Source organism: Pseudochaenichthys georgianus, chromosome 22, assembly GCF_902827115.2.
Source record: "Pseudochaenichthys georgianus chromosome 22, fPseGeo1.2, whole genome shotgun sequence".
NCBI classification, from domain to species: Eukaryota; Metazoa; Chordata; class Actinopteri; order Perciformes; family Channichthyidae; genus Pseudochaenichthys; species Pseudochaenichthys georgianus.
Window position 1 is genome coordinate 5930460 of NC_047524.1, and position 20593 is coordinate 5951052.

Here is a 20593-nt window from a genome sequence, read left to right on the forward strand (position 1 = left end):
AGCCAATTGCATTACTTACTACAACTTGAATTTAGTTTTAAGTAAATTAACGCAGAAATCAGACTTCAAATTACACACAATATTAAGTTGATGTAATTACCAACATTATTACGTCAACACAACTTATAACTTAATGTTTGCAACTTAAAATGTTTATCTAAATCAATTAACTCACATTTTTATCCTGCAACCATGCATTTCATTAAGTGGAGGTGAAAGGTCGCCTGAATTCCTTTTTAGAGTGTCGGAGTAGAAGATTCCTACAGTATATCCAAATTGAAAAAAACAAGCATGGATTTGAATCCTATGACTATCTACTATCTGGGAAAGACCGCATTCTGCAGAAGAATAAACGTTTAGTTCCTCCGCCGCCTTAGGTGTTTCGAGGCGAGCAGAACAATTATTCTTTAGTGTTTTACTTATGCTCTGAGTGCTCGACAGTTAGCAGTGGATGATGTTTGTCCACCGCTTTTAAATTAAAAACTGCCTCATCAAATGAAACTCTGCTCAAAGACTGAAGATTGCAGGTCAGTTCTTTGGTAAATAAGCTTTCATAGGAATATAATAAGGCCTGCTAGCAACAACATATATAAGCCCAACCATATCCTAAAGTAGATTTCATGAGATGTTAGTTCATCCTAAAAATAAATGTGGTGCTTAATCTCAGATCAATTTATGTCGAAGGGTCTCAAATCTTTTGTCTTTGGGGACATGTTAAATGTATGTTTTTCACTTTTCTTCGTTGGTGTTGCAAATAGAGCTGCTGTGATGATAGAAAAACTTGATCAGACAAAAAGCATTATCATGAAACTGCTAAACTAAACTGACTTTGCTTACCGACTCCAGCTCTATATTTAACACACGACACAAGAGTGATATTTACTTTTTCATATTCCTTCTAAAACTTAAAGGTGGGGTAGGTAAGTTTGAGAAACCGGCTCGAGATCGCTAGAATTTGAATATACACAACCGGAGAAAATCTGCCACTTCCTCACAGAGCCCCTCCTCCAACACACAAACGCGCACATGACCAATGAGGGCACGAGATAAGTTTGTGCCCCGATGGAAGGCTGACAGGCAGGTAGGCCATCCGGCCCGGCTAAACGGATTGGTTGTACTTTCTACAGTATTACGGCTTCTACAGATGACATTTTCTAGTACATTTTTTATGGATTTGTTGTCAAAGCACTTAAGATATTCATTGCTATCGGGATGTTAAGAGCATTCCATGGAATATAACAAAAAGTGTATCTCGAGCCGGTTTCTGAAACTTACCTACCCCACCTTTAACAATTATAGAGACAATATTTGGAATCTTAGCCTAAAAAAAAAATCCATCTATCGTTAAAAACCAGAAAGCTAACAGCAAAGTGCTGCTGACACTTACCAACAATTCATCTCTAGACCTCCACTTTCACTCTTTAAATATCCTCAGGGAGTGCTGCAGTGTGACACATGAGTGCAGAGTAAAGACTCCGTGTGTTTACTTCAGTCTGTATTAATTTATTTGGTCACATAAATAAGACTCGCAGACAACACCCCCCTGAGTGATGGCAGTAGTGGCAAAGCGCTGTTATTAATAGCTGGCACACAGTAATGGGTATAATATCTGCTTGTTTAGATTATGATGAGACATGTATCACTGCATAAAGAAACATGGCTATTTATGATATTAGGTCCCTGTTTATGAGTGGCTGAACAAATGATAACATAAAGACATCATTGTCATAAGGATTATCCACCAATCCTCTGTAATCTTTTACCTTTTCCGGAAGCTTTTTTGGAAAAATCCAACAACACAAACAACAACAAACGGAGCTGATGATAGCAGATGATCCCTCTGAATGAGTGATAGCTGCAGTGAAAGAAGAATGATGGCTGTGACAAAGTAACACAAGCTGTGGCTGCTGGAGTCACCGCACACACTGGAGTTTATTCTGGGTTATTATTTTTCTAACAACAGAAGAAGACAGGTTCCTACAAAAGCCGTCGGCATGAATAATAACAGCAGTGACAGACCGATGACAACACAAAGAAAACGGCAGCCGCTGTCATGCGGTGACAACAGATTGGCGATGTTTGTCAAGTGGATACAAGTCTTGGTTCAATTATTACAAAAAGTACCAACTTCCCATCAGACATCAGACGATATCCTTCTACTGGACACGGCTGCATTGAGCGATGGGTTTATTTTAGAGACCAGCTTGCTTTTCAAGTGTGAAACTTAAGACACCTCTGGAGATTTCTACCCACAAATTATGTTTTTCCTTTGAGAATGAACAGCTTGCCACATTGTTTCTTTATGCACTTTGTTGTCCAATAAAGTTTGACGGAAAGTATACACATACTAAAATGATATGACCACAAAAAAAACTGCTAATTTCTTGTCCAATATCAGTTTCCAATGTCAGATATATTCTACTGTACAATGGACCCCAATACAACTTTGTGTTACCGAGCTGGTGCATTGAATGAAATGTATCCGTAGCCTGCGTCTGACACGCTGGTAGCCTAGATAAGAAGTATTTTCCTGATGTGTAAATCTGGAACAATTCGTAATCCCTATATTCCAAACTGAAGATGTTGATAACTTGTGGCTGGTAGGAGTAATCGAGCAGTCAATGACGGTAGGAATAGTCAAATAAAATATATACTTTGAAATCAGGGATCACAGAACATTTTGAGCAAACTGTCATAAATAGTATGCGAGATTAGACACATATATGCATGCGCACACACACTAATGATATGTAATCACAATCATTTAAATCTCTAGCAAACACAAGTTATTCCCCAACCCTTTCTCTTCTTTACTTACGGCTCAATAAATCATTAATTCAGCAATTCAATAATTGTCATTTGCAGGCTGTAATCTTAAACAGAATCAAATGTGCTTGTGTTTTAATTTGAGTGTTCATATGTATCGTTATTCAACACAAGTTTAATTATTTACAAGCAGGAGCTGTGACGCAGGAGACCGGATCGTTCCTTCTCCTGGTCTACTCTCTTCAGGAAATACAGGTGCAAAATAAACCGAAGCATAAGGAAATAATCAAATTGAAAAATAACAGTGTACCGGATCGTCCTTAAAGGTGGGGTAGGTAAGTTTCAGAAACCGGCTCGAGATACACTTTTTGTTATATTCCATGGAATGCTCTTAACATCCCGATAGCAATGAATATCTTAAGTGCTTTGACAACAAATCCATAAAAAAACGTCATCTGTAGAAGCCGTAATACTGTACAAAGTACAACCAATCGATTGGATGGCCTACCTGCCTGTCAGCCTTCCATCGGGGCACAAACTTATCTCGTGCCCTCATTGGTCATGTGCACGTTCGTGTGTGTTGGAGGAGGGGCTCTGTAAGGAAGTGGCAGATTTTCTCCGGTTGTGTATTTTCAAATTCTAGCGATCTCGAGCCGGTTTCTCAAACTTACCTACCCCACCTTTAAATACAAAATAAACGTGTATTTGATCTGATTGCAAACTCAAGAAGAAGATAAGCTTCCAAGGTAAAGCTTAAAGTCTTTTTTGAATGGATGTCGAGAAGCAGGTGAAATTCACCATCTTGGGGTTAATCCAGTTCTCAGCGTAATGACCAAGTGAGAGGCAGCGAGGCCTCGTTATCAAAGATGGAGAAACACAGCATAACATCATATGGAGGAGTAGCAGCAGTTAAACAGAATATGTACATGAGAAGATTCATGAAGAACAAAGAGAATACAAACTCAATAATACTCATTAAAAGCATTATCTTCTTCTCCAGTGACAAAACTCTCCGTACAGTAAATCCCTTTTATTAATTGAGCCCCACAAAGGGATCGCCACTTGACTTCCTCTAATGGGTTTTAATGAGTGTGATTTAAACGCGCAGCTGCACAATCCCAAACAGAGCAACAATTTCCCACCCAAAAATAATTCTGGTGTGCAAAACAAACTTTTCTTTAAAACGGAAAATAATCCAAATGAATTGATAGCCCTAGAGCGTATTTCCCTGGAGGGGAGAATGTGTTTTTGCAGAAAACAGAACCTCAGATTAGGTTTACTTAAGCATTAGATCACTTAATTCAGAGGTGTCAAACTTAAGGCCCGGGGGCCAAATCCGGCCCGCGACCTAATTTTATGTAGCCCGCTTGCAAAGAATATAATATACAATACAATTGGTGTAATTGTTGAATATTTACTTTCAATTATTTGCCCTAGACTTCTGCTTTCAGACGTAGTTATTTAGGAAGAAGTTACCAGATCTGATAATAATCCAATGCAGGGACAACAATGTAATATAATACATTATGTACTATATATTATATATTTACATATGTGTATTTATATAAATTACAACCGGCCCTTTGAGCAACCATAATGCTGATGTGATGAAATTGAGTTTGACACCCCTGACTTAGTTGCACAGAATAGGGGATTTTAGGTACCTTTACAGATCTGAACTGGGAAGGAAAGCAGTATAGCGTATTATAACAGCACATCATTTCACGATGTAGCCAGTTTCGTGTTTCATTACTGTACCCTATAAGTAACCAGCACTGTAAGCATTTCATTTATTTTTACTTTCGCCTAGTCGTACTCCCTTGTTTCCCATGGTCTTGTTTTAAGTACTTTATTGGTTCCTTATTCAGACCACAAAATGACACTCGCTATAATATAATATAATATGAAGTGTTACCGTTAAATGTATAAACACAACATTGCCCCCCTTGTAAAATATAAATTAAAGTAAACCGACCAAATCAAAGACCTTAAAGCAACAGACAAAAATATTTGGCAATTTTAGAATCTTTGTTTCAAAAAGTTCATTGCAGGACAAAGCCATTTCAAAAAGTGCCTCTGGGCGAGCATTACTCAATCAGACAGTGACAATGCTTCTGTTCTTAAGGTAACAAACCACTCACAACGTACATTATCCTGCAGTGAGTCAAAGCTCCCAGGGTTTTTTCACCTCGGTTGATGGATGTCTTGTTTTCTGATGAAACTCCTCGTGTGCATCCTGCAGCCGGGACTCTGCAGGCTTTCAGCTCCACTGTGCTGTGTACTGTAAGCTCCTTAGAACCTCAGACTGACTGGCCTCATTTCAGTCTGAGCAAAGAAACACCGCTCGCCTCCTGTCTCAGCAAATGGCTGAGCCCAAACAGCGCAGACGTGATAATAAGGATGAACACGTTTCTAATGGCAAAGGCGGTGCAAAGACCAGCGGTGCACGTCACGCTCGCGTCTCATTTGGAATCTAGTCTCATTTTTCCGGCAAAGCCACAGTCCTATTTTTGGGAGAAAGTGTGCATAATGATTTGGCAAGGAGGGTTTGGATTGGAGTCAATCTGTTACGATGTGTGAAGCAGGTAGGACCCAAATGCAGATTAACGTAAACATAATTCCTTTATTCCAAGGCTATACTGACAAATACAGAACAGAACACTCACCGAGGACAAGCCAATACACAAGACAACCCGACAAAGAGAGACAGAAAACCCAGAACTTAAATACGGTAAGGCGGAGTCCAAAAAGGGGGACTCGGGCGGACGGCCCGGGGGCAAGACAGAGTCCAAGATGGGGACCATGGAGGGGCGAAGGCAGCGGCAGGAAGAGTCAGGGGGCCGGGCCCGAGGGCGAAGGCAACGGCAGGAAGAGTCAGGGGACCGGGCCCGAGGGCGAGGACCGCTGCACTCAGGGAGCCGGGCTCGAGGGCGAAGACCAGACACCTCCACAGGCCGGGCAGGAAGGCGCTGACGGGACAGCGCCGGAGGCCGGGCAGGACCCGGTGTCGGAGCTGGTGGGACAGGCCTCGGCAGGATCCCCCACAGAAGAGGACCAGGGATTGGCAGGACCCCCGGCAGGAGAGCAGTCGGCGGGGCCTCCAACGGCACAGGACAAAGGGTTGGCAGGACCCCCGGCAGGAGAGTAGTCGGCGGGACGTCCAACGAGACAGGACAAGGAGCTGGCAGGACCCCCGGCAGGAGAGTAGACGGCGGGACCACCAACGGGACAGGACAAAGGGTTGGCAGGACCCCCGGCAGGAGAGTAGTCGGCGGGACCTCCACCGAGACAGGACAAGGAGCTGGCAGGACCGCTGCACTCAGGGGGCCGGGCTCGCGGGCGAAGACCAGACAGCTCCGCAGGCCGGGCAGGAAGGCCCTGACGGGACAGCGCCGGAGGCCGGGCAGGACCCGGTGTCGGAGCTGGTGGGACAGGCCTCGGCAGGATCCCCCACGGAAGAGGACCAGGACACGGGATTGGCAGGACCCCCGGCAGGAGAGTAGACGGCGGGACCCCCAACGGGACAGGACAAAGGGTTGGCAGGACCCCCGGCAGGAGAGTAGTCGGCGGGGCCTCCAACGGCACAGGACTAAGAGTTGGCAGGACCCCCGGCAGGAGAGCAGTCGGCGGGACCTCCAACGAGACAGGACAAGGAGCTGGCAGGCCCCCTGGCAGGAGAGTAGGCGGCGGGACCTCCAACGGGACAGGACACAGGGTTGGCAGGACCCCCGGCAGGAGAGCAGTCGGCGGGACCCCCAACGGGACAGGACATGGAGTTGGCAGGACCCCCGGCAGGAGAGCAGTCTGTGGGACCTCGAACAGCACTTCAGTAGGGACTTGAGATGGGACTAGAGAAGGGACTAGGAAAGTGACCCGAGGAGGGACTAGGGAAGTGACTACAGAGGGGACTAGAGGAGAGACTAGAGGAGGAACTAGAGAAGGGAACTAGAGAAGGGAACTCGAGAGGGGACTCGAGAGGGGAACTAGAGAGGGGAACTCGAGGAGGGACTAGAGGAGGGACTAAAGGAGGGACTGTGGCAGCTGGGGCCACATCTGGGTCTGGAACCAAGGCTGCTGGGACCGGGACTGTGGCCGGAATTGAAGCCAGAATCCTGGCTGAAAGGTCCGGTTCTGGAGCCGGAAACATGGCTGTAAAGTCCGGTTGCGGAGCAGGGACCATGGCTGCTGGGACCGGCACTGGAGCCGGAACCATGGCTGCTGGGCAGGGAACCGGAACACGGATCCATGGCTGTGTGGGGTGGTACTGGAGCACGGTACCATGGCTATGTGGGATGGTACTGGGGCACGGAACCATGGCTGCTGGGGCCAGAACTGGGTCCGTAACCATGGCTGCTGGGGGCTGAACTGGTTCTGGAACCCTGGCCCTTTGGGCTCGTGCTGCCAACCTGGCCTTGCGACCCCTTCATTTAGGAGCCGTTTGGAGGCTCCGTGGACCTCCAAAGGCCAGACGAGTACCAGCGAATGGCTCCTGGACAGTAGCAAACACTGGGTGAGAAGCAGGGGCTGACGCCAGACGGACCACACCGATGCGTGTGGTGTCAAAACAGGAGTTGGGAGACCTGGGTCTGTCAGGACCGAGAAAACAAATTGTGAGGTAATCCAAAAGCCTGGCAGGTAAGAATTTCACCAAACTTTGATTCCTCAGTGTAAGGTGGACTGCTTCTGCCAGAGCAGCATCTCGCTGCTGAACCCTGACCGCTCCTATCCATTGATCAGAGCAGGTAGCCAAAGAAAAAGTAAAATCCAATAATTCCTGCTCAAAAGGATCTGCTGGGCCCATACTTGAGGTCAGGTTGTAATGTTACGATGTGTGAAGCAGGTAGGACCCAAATGCTAGTGATGTTACGTATTGCGCCGAGGCTTCGGAGCGTGTGTCGAGTAATCCCCGAAGCTTTTTTTGAAGCATGTATCGAGGCTTGTATCGTTTTGGGCCAGTGACGTCATCGATGACAAACGAAGCCTCGCTGCCTGTCGACACCACGTGACTGCTTCAGGAAGCGATTCAGATCGGTTGAACCCATACAGTCTATGGTTGAACCACGACGCTCATAATACCCATGGATGTATAACAAGAACCATATTACCCCTCCTGTACCCGGGCCCGTGACACGATGGAATTAAGAGAGCTCAGACCCTCACTTATATAGAGGTCAGAACATGTCATAAGTATAAATGGATGCAAGCATAAATAAATGTAGGAATAAAAACATCAATAAAAACATCAATAAATACAGGAATACATATCTTACAGTGTTTTCAAGGAGATTCAGTGTGTGTGCTGTGGCTCAGATGGAAAGCAGTTGACTCATGACCGTAGGGTCCCTGGTTCAACGACTGAACAATACGTATTTTTTTGTTGTTTATAAAAGCTACAGCTAAATGAGATAATGTAGTTAATAAATGTATTCTTTGATATGGTTTAGCCTTTCTCAGGCTACAACAAGTTTATGAATATTATTAAGGAATACAAATCCCTCTTTGCAATGTGTACCAGCCTCCTTAGGCTTTTCAATCACAATCATTCAACTGGAATAAAAACAATATTGTTAACATGAAAATATGATTTAATGTTCGTTCTTATGAAGCTTCAAAGCTTCATAAGGCTTCATCTCGCCATCACTACCAAATGCAGATTAACATAAACATAATTCCTTTATTCCAAGGCTATACTGACAAATACAGAACAGAACACTCACCGAGGACAAGCCAATACACAAGACAACCCGACAAAGAGAGACAGAAAACCCAGAACTTAAATACACCCAGGACTAATCACATAAACACGAGACAGGTGAGGAGGGAGGAGAAAACACATAGGTACCAGGTACCAACACAATTGGGTAATCAGAGAGGGAAACCGACAGAAAGCAAACAGGCAGGAAACGGGGGTGAACACTTTACAAAATAAAACAGGAAACCCAAAGATAGAAAAGGACAAGAAAAATATCAACACAGACAAATCCTAACACAATCATTTGGAAAATGAATCCGCCCTAGGAGACATACCTAATGTTTAATTTCCCTCATGTTCCTCCTGTAATCACAATATACAGAGTAAAGAGTTTTTCATTCTGCCAAAAGATTCTGCAGACCTTCGCTGGCACTGGGATGATTCTGTTACACAAGCGAACGGCACCATCGTCAATTAAATAAATCCTCCTGGTGCCTTTTACCTCAAACTGCGCCTGAATTCTTTGTTTTGCGTGCAGAGGCCCCCCCCGTGCCGTGGTGGCCGGGTGTGCTTGCAGAGACAGGACTTCAGATGGCCTTTGATGACTTTGTAATTTAACGTAATTTGGTTTCCTGCCTCCCAACTAATGAGGTGGACAGAGAGAATAGTGGCAGGAGAGGAATGCAGCCGTATGCTGAAAGGGGAGGAGGAAAAGTGCTGAAAGAGTAGAGTGAGCTCAGGTTTAAAACAGCTGTCACCCTGCATTACCTCCTCATCGCAGGGATAATAACCGCATCACTATGCACAACAACAGCTCCGGACTTCTCTGAAAGCTGAGTGTAAAAAATAAGAGGACACATGGAGGTGAAGCTCATTTATTTCTGCAATTATTCCGTTTTTTTATGGAAGTTGAATTGCTATTATAACATGAGAAAGTGAGGGTAACCAGGGATACGGCAGGACGATGGAGCAGGAAGGGGGTGTGCACAGGATGTCCTTTACAGTTGAGATTCAGGGTAACTATGAGGACGGGAAAAAAAGCCCTTAGGGAGAAAGTCAAAGAGATGCAAGATGGTGGAGCTTAAACATATATGTCCACACATTTACAAAGGAACTGTCACACCAGTTTACCACTGAAGGTATCAATTGGCGCTTCATCTCTGTGTGACGCGGCTCTGAGGCATGGTGGAGCAGCTGGAGATGAACCCTGCGCTTCTCATCCGTCAGCCTGCCCTCCACAGCGCTAACTGCACACTGTCCCACCTGTCCTGCAGCACTAATGGCCCACAGCATCATTAGCACGCCGGTCCACAGCCCCTGTCTGCAAGGTGGGCTCAATCTGTTTTCCTCACTATTGACTCGTTGCTGTAACTTGCACATTCCCTAATTAGCTGCAGAGCTGGCAACAAGCGAGCGGGTCGCCCCCCCCCCCCCCCCCCCCCATTTCCTCCATCTCTGCCTAGCTGATGCTCAGTGCTGCTCCAGTGGAGGGAGGCCAGGCGAAGCCCTGCATTGCTGCAGAAATGTTTTTTGCAAAGGCAATGGATGGATCAATGTGTTATGATCCTGTGAGAAATCAATGTTTGTGTGTCACACCCCGATACTCGAGCGAAGGCTTTGAAATCCCATCACTAATAACCAGTGAGTCGCTTCTGACATTGGGGGGGTTTTTACTTGGCTGGGAAAAGATAGAATAATGGTGTGATTTTCCCTTCTAAGCACCCACATCCATCTTACAGTATAAGCTGTGGATATTAATTGATGAATCCCTCATTCATGTCTTCATTTGAGCATATTTTAATTGAAGTGACTTTCATGCAAACGTAATTGCGGCAGAGTAACCCATTAGCCGCATGAGAATGAGTGCTTTATAGAATATTAATTCATCATGTGGTCATAATTCAGGCTGGTTGTCGCAAATCCAAGAACTGATGTCCTATGGGGGGTGTGACACTTCAGAAGACTGTACATTAGACATAGTACAGAATGTACACACTGTAATATTCCCTGCGGTCACAGCCGACTTACTGTAGTGGCCCATTTAGGTATTCACCATGATCATTATATCACACCATAACAGCTGGAAGAGGAGACTCTGATGACTGTCATTAGAATCCACTTTGAAAGAAAACCAAGGCAAAGTCCAGTGTGACTTTTCTTCTTTTTGGAAATTGGGGTTGAAAGGAAATAAGTGTTTTTCCATCCAGAGAATCGAGGCCTTGTTGCTTGCATCTCACACTCGGAATCATGTTTTTGATACACGTGTTTTCAGTGCTGACAGCAGAGGAGTAGTTTCAGTCAGGTGAGGATTCACACCCGAAGCTTCGAGAGCATTTGTTTATTTATTAGAATGACTTCCAAAGTTGAACATCTGCTCCCTTTTTCCACCTGGGACAGAGGGAAAACATTCCTCCAGTCATGATTGCCAAAACAACCGTTTCAACAGTGCATTTTGTTCTACCGAGTGCATGTTTCAACACTACAGTAGTTTGTGTAAATACAGATGCTAACATCCTAGCAAGTCATGGCAGCAGGAGAGTGCACCCTTGTTGTTGTGAGTCATGTTGACTTAAGATATATACTTTCAATAAACAAACATTTTTGGCGACTCAGCGAAGAGCCTAAAAACGCAACATTATTGTTTTGTATCTGGCTCTTTAGCTTCCAAATATGTCCACCATGTGAAGAAGCTTGTCGTTAACTTGTCACTTGTTGCTGTGCAGGTAGTGTTTGTTTACCAGAGGAAAACCAGCTAATGAAGAATTGGAAAACAAAACCATTTCCTTTTCAAGCGATTGCAATTCATATTGGATGTGATGACTGTTTTCAGTGTGAATGAAGATCCCCAGATAAACCTAGTAGCCCTATCATGCTAAGCGGTTGACCAATCAGAGCAGATCATATGTTTAATCTGACTGAAACAAGGTGTATTAGAAAGATGAAAGTACACTGCTTGACTTAATGAAATGTACTATTTTTTAAACTAAACCCCTATACATGAGTTTAACGGTACTTTAAGAAGTAAAAAGAAGACATCTTCTTGAAAAGACACCTTTGAAAACGTTTCCTTTTACAGTATCAACGCCACGTATTTCTCTCCTGGTGCAGTGAATTAATAATTGGTGAGACGTATACGCGGTGGATCCCCCCTGCTGTACTGCATGCACATTTCCTTTGAGCCTAACCACCTCCCTGACACCAGCATCCGTCACACGCTCGGATAGTTTCAAAGTGTAACGTGACAGTAGAGTTTGAATTAAATCCGCTCTAGGAAATGTTTTGATCTGCCAGCAGAAAGACGGGTTGTGATTGCCTGGAAAGTTGCAGGTAGCAGCAGCCGAAGATGACGCCACTTTTATTTTTGGAGCTTTTGTTCAACATAATCGTTCACTGGTGTTTGCTGAATGGAAAATCAAAATATATTCCGCATCGCTTTTCCTTGATAACGAGATGTTTTGACTCAGCTGCAGCTCGTGGAGTTTGTGTTTGTCGATAATGATTTCCTAGGCTGGACGATACTTTCAACACCCATAACCCGGAGTGACAGCCATAGAGCGTCTAACTTTATTCCTACTGCTGCATACATGGGTTTTATGCTGTCAATCATAGAGGAGCAGTGCCAGTGTCAGCTCTTCTCAAGTGTCTTCTTCTCAAGTGTTACAGCTAGAGTGGCTTGCTCTGAGATGAAATGTATGTTAAAATCCATAATGGGACCCATACTGTTCAATGAATTAGCAAAGTGCACTAGGAAATAATTCCCTTTGTACTTTATTAAATGTGAAGCTGAATACGGGCCATCTACGGGCACCTAAACCCAGGACCCCACATCTTCTGTGACTTATAGAGCTATAAAGGAATGGAACTCATTGCCAAACTACCTTGCTGTAGAACAGGGGTGTCAAACTCAATAATATATTGAGTAATAATATAATACATTATTTCATGTATATTATGCATTTATATATGTATATTTATATAGTTACAACCGGCCCTTTGAGTGCAACTATAATGCTAATGTGGCCCACGATGAAATTGAGTTTGACCCCCCTACTGTAGTAGGTATTGAAGGGCCATCTACTAATGACCATGTACCCTTGTGAGCTGTGAACCCCCATGTCATCTCATGCTTTGTACTGGTGGGTGTCTCGTGCACTCATCCTTGGCTGAGATTGATATTGAAAGTGGATGAGATTGTTAATGATGTTGTTAATGATGTCAGGACTTATGTCTTGAATGTTGTTGTATTATTGTTGTATTGTTTTAAGTGTCGGACCCCAGGAAGAGTAGCTTTTGTCAAGAGCAAAAGCTAATGGGGATCCTTATTATACATAAACATACGGATGCAGCCTCAGTGTTGAAAACTGGCAGGAATATCAGTTCAGTCAGACAACTCACGTGTTCTTAATATGTTTATTAGAAGCAGCATATAGTTTGAGTTTGGCGTCTCGGCTCGGGCCTCATCACTCCACAGATAACAAAGAACATTGAGTGATGATTAGATAACTACCCCGAGCCTACAGGTGGAGCTGGGGGGGGGGGGGGGGCAGGCGAGCAGCAGCAACATGAAACACAGCAGCAGGAACATGAACGCAGCAGTAGCAAGTGAACACGGCAGCGGCAGCATGAGCGAGGGGGCAGAGGCAGGAAGACCTGGCAGCTTCAATAGAGCAGCATGCTTAGGAGGATAGCAAGTGAACATGGCAGCGGCAGCATGAGCGAGGGGGCAGAGGCAGGAAGACCTGGCAGCTTCAATAGAGCAGCATGCTTAGGAGGATGTGTTTGGTTGGTTGTCAGAGGGACGAGGCGCGTCACGTGGTAATGTATCATTGATGCTCGAGCTGACTGCCTGGACTAGCTCGCAGGCTTCGCCCCATATATAAATGATAGCGGCCTGTGGTGTTCGTGCTACCCTTCAGATATGTAGGTGAGCCAACCAGCAAATCGCTCACTGCTCTTCTTTTATATTATGACCAGAGACTCCCTTGTCATTAATTGAATTAGCATTATGTCTGATTGCAGCAGTTCATACCTCTGAGATTTCTGTAATTAAAACCAAAGCTGCCACCGACTAAAGCACTCTTCTCTTTGGCTAAACAGACTTTCCCATCGTACATTTTATACATCTGAAACTGAATTACCTTTCTAACAACACCCTTGTGTAATTAATGGCAGGGGTTGACAGTATTACTTAAGTTAGAATTTAAACTTATTCCCCAGGCATATGAATAACGGTAACACTTTATATTAAGGTACACACATTAACCATCAACTAGTTGCTAATTAACATGCATATTAGCAGTATATTGGCTCTTTATTCGTCATAATAAAACACTTACTAATGCCTTATTCTACATGACCACAAGTAATAAGCCATTAGTTGAGAGTTTTTCCTCAATAACCCTCTAATTAGTGCTTATTCGTTGCAAGTAAGGAAGTTGTTGGACATGAGTTGTGTTCTTAATATGCTCTGCTCAATAAGGTCAATAAGGCAGCGGTAACACAAGAATAGTAATTCTCCCGTAATAACACTTAACAAATATGATCTATTCTTATGTAACAAGACATGAAACTACGAGTGTTAATTGTGTTTAATTAACTCAAAATGAGGTATTTCTATCTACATGTAAGAATATGTTCCCTAATCTAAAGTGAAGTCTTGTTCATAACCAATTAACTAGTAGTTTGACTCTAATTAGGCTGCTCATATTTGTTAAGTGTTATTATGGGAGAATTACTATTCTTGTGTTACTGCTGCCTTATTGACCTTATTGAGCAGAGCATATTAAGAACAAAACTCATGTCCAACAACTTCCTTACTTGCAATAAATAAGCACTAATTAGAGGGTTATTGAGGAAAAACTCTCAACTAATGGCTTATTACTTGTAGAATATGTAGAATAAGGCATAAGTAAGTGTTTTATTATGATAAATAAAGAGCCAATATACTGATAATATGCATGTTAATTAGCAACTAGTTGATGGTTAATTTGTGTACCTTAATATAAAGTGTTACCTGAATAACATATATCTCCTACGTAAGTTTGGTGCATGTACAGATGGAGTGAAGATGTCTCTGTTCAGAGCATATTGCACACCGCTCTATACGGCACATTTGTGGTCAAACTACAGAAAAGCAAGTTTACGGAAACTTCAAGTAGCTTATAATGATGCCATGAGAATATTGCTGAAGAGACCTCGATGGTCTAGTGCAAGTGAAATGTGTGTGGCTGCAGGAGTCAATACTCTACAAGCAGTTTTAAGAAATCTTATGTATAAATGTATTTGCCGGCTTAATGACTCTGATAATGAAATCCTCTTGGCCTTATCGAACATAAGGTTTAGTACTACACGCTACTGATCGCAGCTGTGGAGACATTGGTGTAGTTGTCTCTTTGCAGGACACTGATTTAAATTATTCTTAAACTATGAATTCTTTTTATGCTATGTATGTAATTTATTATATCTAATGCCTTGTCTTTTATCTATGTAATGTCTTGTCTTTTATCTGGACCCTGAGTCTGTAATAAAGTTTTCATTCATATGTTACACATTTTCCTACACTGTCGACCCATAAAGCCAAGATGTATACATTCGACTAATGTGATCTTCCATTATCCAGAAGGCTGCTCCACTCCTGTTTCAGGGACAGTTGTATTTTTCTTGGAATCTGATGCATCGCTTATTAGGAGAAGAAAAAGTACACAGTTAAATGTTAGTGTTGGGTAAGGCTTCTTGTCTGTTTCTGTTCCACTTGGTGACATTGGCAACAGTTATTATATGTAAAATAAAATAAATTAATTTATTCAGCAGCCTGGTGACTCACCCTGAGAGGTTGAGTTGCTCTCACACGCCATGACCACTTTATGATTACAGTCCTGCAGTACATAATTATATAGTGACCAATCACATTGCAAAGAGACGTGTCGAATACAAAATAATGAGGAAACGATGTGGGAGCTGCTGTGAAAATGGGCACAGATGTTCCCATTCGGCCCCTTTCCACTCAACGTCTCCGCTTCTCTTGTGTTTCAGAAAACTCCATCGTGGCCTTTGGGAACCTATCTGATGAGAGAACGGGCGCCGCTCGGCCCGCGATGCCGAGTCCCGCGACGGACAGCCACAGCCCCAACATGGCCACCACCGCCCAGGGCGTCTCCATGGAAACAGAGCAGAACATCCTGAAAGCACAGATACCGACTCAGGTGAGACGAGATGGAAATGTGATGTAAAAACTTTCCCAAACACAGCGATGGAGACGGACTCAGAAGTGGGTCACACCGCTGCAGATGACTTGGGGCGTTTGTTTTAGTCGGCAGGGAGCAGCAGACGGGTGGGATTCACACACTGCGGCTGGGAAAAAGTCATGACAATCTGAGTAAAGAGAACTGAGGGTATTTTAAGATAATTATCTGTAGGATGCTTGCATTATGTAATTCACATCTGTAAGCCAGGTTAAATAAGATTAATTAATTTCACAAAAACAACCTCAAAGTGGATAAGGGATAGCCTGCAGAATAACTCACAGCATCAAACGTTTTAATGATGCATTTTGGTCCAATTTAGATCATCGTTAGGTCTTAATGTTTGAAAAGTGACAAGCACACCTATGGCTACTCATAAGGCTCACTATAAGGCAAACAAGCCACCTTGGTCGGATCAGGATAGTAAGACATATTTTATATCTATTGGTTTTATCTGGTTCAATTCAATATTCTAGAAAACCCCAGGTGATAACACATCTTGAAACCGTTGAAAGATCAGATACAAAACTATAAAAAAACTATGTTGGCCTGGAGTGAGTGTGCAGGCGTTTCCTTTTTCCTCATTTACAATCCAAACCGCATTACATCATAGAGGCCATTAAAAAGAAGTGCGCTACAATGAACTACTTTTTTATGAGAAAAAATTCCCAGGATGCAATGTGTTGTCTTTTCTGCCAATATGACAGGCCTACAAATGATAATTAAGTGACTCCACACTTGTTAGTCACGACAGAAAATAATGATCCATGAGTTTCCTAAATGTCAATTGTTCCCTAATTAGGATTCAAGTAATTAAGATTTTGAGGACCAAATTGATTCTTGGAGAGTTAAACAAAAAACAAGACAATACATTATTAGATGGTTGTTCTCTTGTACAAAAACACTCACTTATATTGTGACAAGACAAACTAAATAGTATTTTCTCAACAGCAAAAGTCACTAGAAGCAATGTATGAGTCCAAATGTAAATAAGAGAGAAACATGTTGGTGCAGCTGTTTCTATGTGTGTATGTGCTGACTCAGTGCATCCTGTCTTCTCTGATAGAGTCAATAGGTTGGTCCGGCTCCACTGCTTACCAACACTCGCCTATTGCGTGTTTATCAGCAGAGGTTTTCAGATGAAGGAAGCGTTGAAGATTGGATGTAACTTTATTGATCCCAGCGCGGTCATTACATCTCTGCGGCAGTACAATAATTCAGCGAGAAGCAGAAAAACAAACAACATAATGAGAATAAAAGACAATTTAAACAAGATGAGAAACGGGATGTAAACAAACGTGTTATATAAGCTGGTAATATTGATGGTTTAATCACGTCGGCTAGACTTTACTGAAGAGGAAAATACTGAATAAACACTGTACCGTCTCAAATTCAAAACAGGTTCTGTAAACATAAATAATACGATGAAGTTATACAGTAAACGATTAAACTCTGTTTCACATTCATTTTAAAGTGGACAGCTTGTATTGCATCAAGCACACACACAGTTTCAAATTTCAATAATTAGGAGACATTTATAAATAATACAATTTACTTGAGGCTAAGGAAATGTGCTCCACGCATTTGGCTCCTAATGTGATCTCCTCCCTCTTAAAAAGGCTGTAGAAAACATAATTGACAGTCCGCCAACCGATATTAATACACTTCACAAGCTAAATGTATAACTAGGCCATTTACTTATTTCCAGAGGGAAAGCTGAAGAAAAAGGGCCAACAATTAAAATGATATATTCTCGCCTCGGGTGCTTTGAACTACTCGTCCCACGCTTTATTGTTGATCTTCCTCTGATTGCATTAGACTTAATATTACGCTACAGAGATGGAGCGGGGAGGGAAACTCTGTTGAACACGGACGTTTTGTCACCTGACGTGTGTCAAGTCCGGATCAAGTGAAGTGTCGACACCAGTCAGAGTTAATTTAACCGCTAAATGATGTCTGGACTGATGCCTTGGGGGCATATCATCACCCATACAACTCTTTAACCAACATCCTGTCACATTGAAATGTCTGTCTCTGATAAATCACCATTTGATTCAACACAGGAAATGCTGATTTTATTCAAATCTGGCTCGTCGACAGAAGCAGAATTCAAAGGAAAGGCAAGATAACTTCAGTGTTACGGCCCGTCCACACAGCGGCGTGCGTTGAAGCTTCCAACGCTTCTGCCCATTCACTTTGAATGGGGTGACGTCACTTTTAGCCGAACTGCATCGTGGGAAGCGACGCGGTTGAGCAATGTTCAACTTTTGACACCTCGGCAGAAGCGTCAGCCAATCAAACCGCTGCTTGTGTGTCAGGGGCGGGAGATTCATGTGATTGGTTGTTGGTCGAGTGTCAGACACGCCCGCCGGCAAGCGTCAACGCACGCCGCTGTGTGGACGAGCCGTTAGTGATAGACTTCAGGTTTAAACTTTATTTCTTTATTATCTTATTCATCAGTGTTTTAAATTGACATTTTCAGTCTTTCATAATACTATACTTTATATTTACATGTTTGTAAGTAGTGGTATTTTAAAATGATATTTTCATGGTAATGTATCACAGGCTTTTCAAACCCTTTAGTATGTCAAAGGAAAATAAATCCTAAAATTTCCTAAAAAAAAAAAAAGTCATAGTACGTTATAAAAAGTCAGAATAATAGTGTTGAAAAAGTAATAGTATAAAAAAGTGATAGTACGTTTTGTCATGAAAAAAAACATCTTATAGTATTTTGCAAAAGTGTCATATTATAATAAAAAAATGTAAAAAGCTAGTATAGTATGTTGTAAAAAAACATAGTATGTCTTTGACGAGTATCCCCTTAAAAGTGTTTTACAGTATGTCATAAATGTTGTCTAAATCTAGATGGAGCTGACCTGGCACTCCTCATTGTAGGCCATCTTTTAAATGACTCTCGTATCATGTCATAACAAATCTTTAAAAAAAAGTGATGGTAAAACCTGACAAACTATGTCAACACGTTCAAAAAGGTAAAGTATATGAATTATTCCTTAAGAAGGACGACAAAAACATTGTAATTGATACCTGTGTGTTTTCTTCCAGGTAAACGGGAACGACAGATTGTGGGGTGACGAGGGGGACTCCACCCTCCCCTCCCCCGGCCTGCTGGACCGCGGAGCCGAGCCTGCCCGCCTCTCCCTGCTGCTGGGCCTCGGCTGGCTGCTCACGCTGCTGCTCTCCGACCAATAGGAGGCCTCGCTCACCTGGCCTCCACGGACAAAACTCCAGACCTGGGGGGGGGGGGGGAGGGTGGTGTGAGAGAGAGAAAGAGCCATTTCTATGTGTCAAACGATGATGATGGGGGGAGGGTCGACTCACCCGCCCCTCACTAAAATCACACTTAATCCCTTTTTGTGAATCATGACTCAGCAGATGTGTTGTGCAGCCTACCTCCCTCAGAAGACAACCCGAAAAAAGGGGAGGGACCAGGAAGTACACGCCTCATTTCCTGCTTCATGCCTGCCCAAAAGCAAACTGTACCACATGACTTCACACATCCAGACTCTGTGAGGGGGGGGGGGGGGGGGGGGGGGGGGGGGCTCAGGAGGTGTACAGAGAAGAGACACTGAAGATGCAGTGCTGGAAAACTCTTAAAATATAAAAAAAAATTCTATTCAATTTCTTTGTCCCTGAACATTCCTTGATGTAAAAGAAAAATATTAAATGTTGAGACTTTTGTCTCAGATGAACTGTGATGAAGTGTTACACGGGATGTTAAGGTGGCTGTGTGTCATGCAGCAGTCTGCTCTTTATTTTAATGTCACGTTTTTCTTCTAATCCTTTTGTTACCCAGATTGTTGGATGGAAGCACAAAGTATGTATCGATATAAATCGCGACAAGAAAGTCTTTGACTGTTGTGGTTTGAGTTTCAGGATGAAGTCTCCAAATAAAGATATATACATATATACAGATACATTTAAATTGAACACAAATAAGGACCTACATTACATATTAGCCTTTAACTTGTATTGTAATTTTATTTGAGAAAGCTATAAATCATTTTGTATGAATAGATGTCACGTTTCGCATTCAGTGGTCCCTCACTTTGGACGGGGACTCTTCATATATTCATACATGCAGCTTTAAGTGTGACGCCCTGACAAACATTTGGGGTTGTTTATCATTCAGAAATGTAAAAAGAAAAAAATGTGGTTTTGGTGTTGCAACAAGAGATGGAAACAAGTTTATATTTTTTAACTGTACGTGGACTTTGCCGCAGAGAAAACAGATATCTATCAACAACTTTGTGACCAATCATGCTTTGGCGTTGTGAGAGGGGCTGCCGGGGAAACCGACACTGTGGATCGTGATGCATGAACGGATGCATCTGTCTTTGGAGAGACTTGTGAGATGCGAGCGCTGACCCGCGTTGTCTCGCTACTTCCCGGGACTCTCAGCTCAACGTGGGACGCCGGAGCATTTACAATATGTGCTGTTGAAGTTCTGCTTTGTAGAGCGGACATGTCTAGGAAAAAGTGTTGAGACCGAGAGAGACAGAGGATGGTTTACGCTCTTAACAAGGAATGTGTCATCTCGAATACTGCCATTGAATTGAGTTATCTGAAGATACAGCCATTTGTTTCACTGCGTTATTAAAAGACACAAACATATGCTGATTTTAACACCCAGTTCCTCCGAGCTATAAGCGGACTTGATGAAAATGACACATTCTAGTTCCAGTTCACAAAAGAAGCTTGTGATATTGTCATAACAGCACAACACATGTTGGATTTTGCCGGGCAAGTTCTACAGGAAGAGGAGAAACTGTTAAATCCTCCTCACCATATCCATGCTATTTTGAAATTAGCCCCCAAATGTGATTTAACAGCCTGGCCTAAAGGGGCCGTTTGGTAGCACAAGCACCTTCTCTCC

General features: G+C 43.0%; 1 protein-coding gene across 1 annotated transcript in view; it reads left to right on the forward strand.

Annotated features, from left to right (window-relative positions):
• gfra4a (GDNF family receptor alpha 4a) overlaps positions 1 to 18949 on the forward strand; it is a 163858-nt gene extending 144909 nt beyond the window's left edge. Inside the window, exons 7-8 of the mRNA XM_034112251.1 lie at positions 15491 to 15660; positions 18763 to 18949. Of these exons, the coding sequence (XP_033968142.1) occupies positions 15491 to 15660; positions 18763 to 18909 (317 nt within the window). The 3' untranslated portion in view covers positions 18910 to 18949. The remainder of the gene's footprint in view (positions 1 to 15490; positions 15661 to 18762) is intronic.
• The last annotated feature ends 1644 nt before the right edge of the window (positions 18950 to 20593 follow it).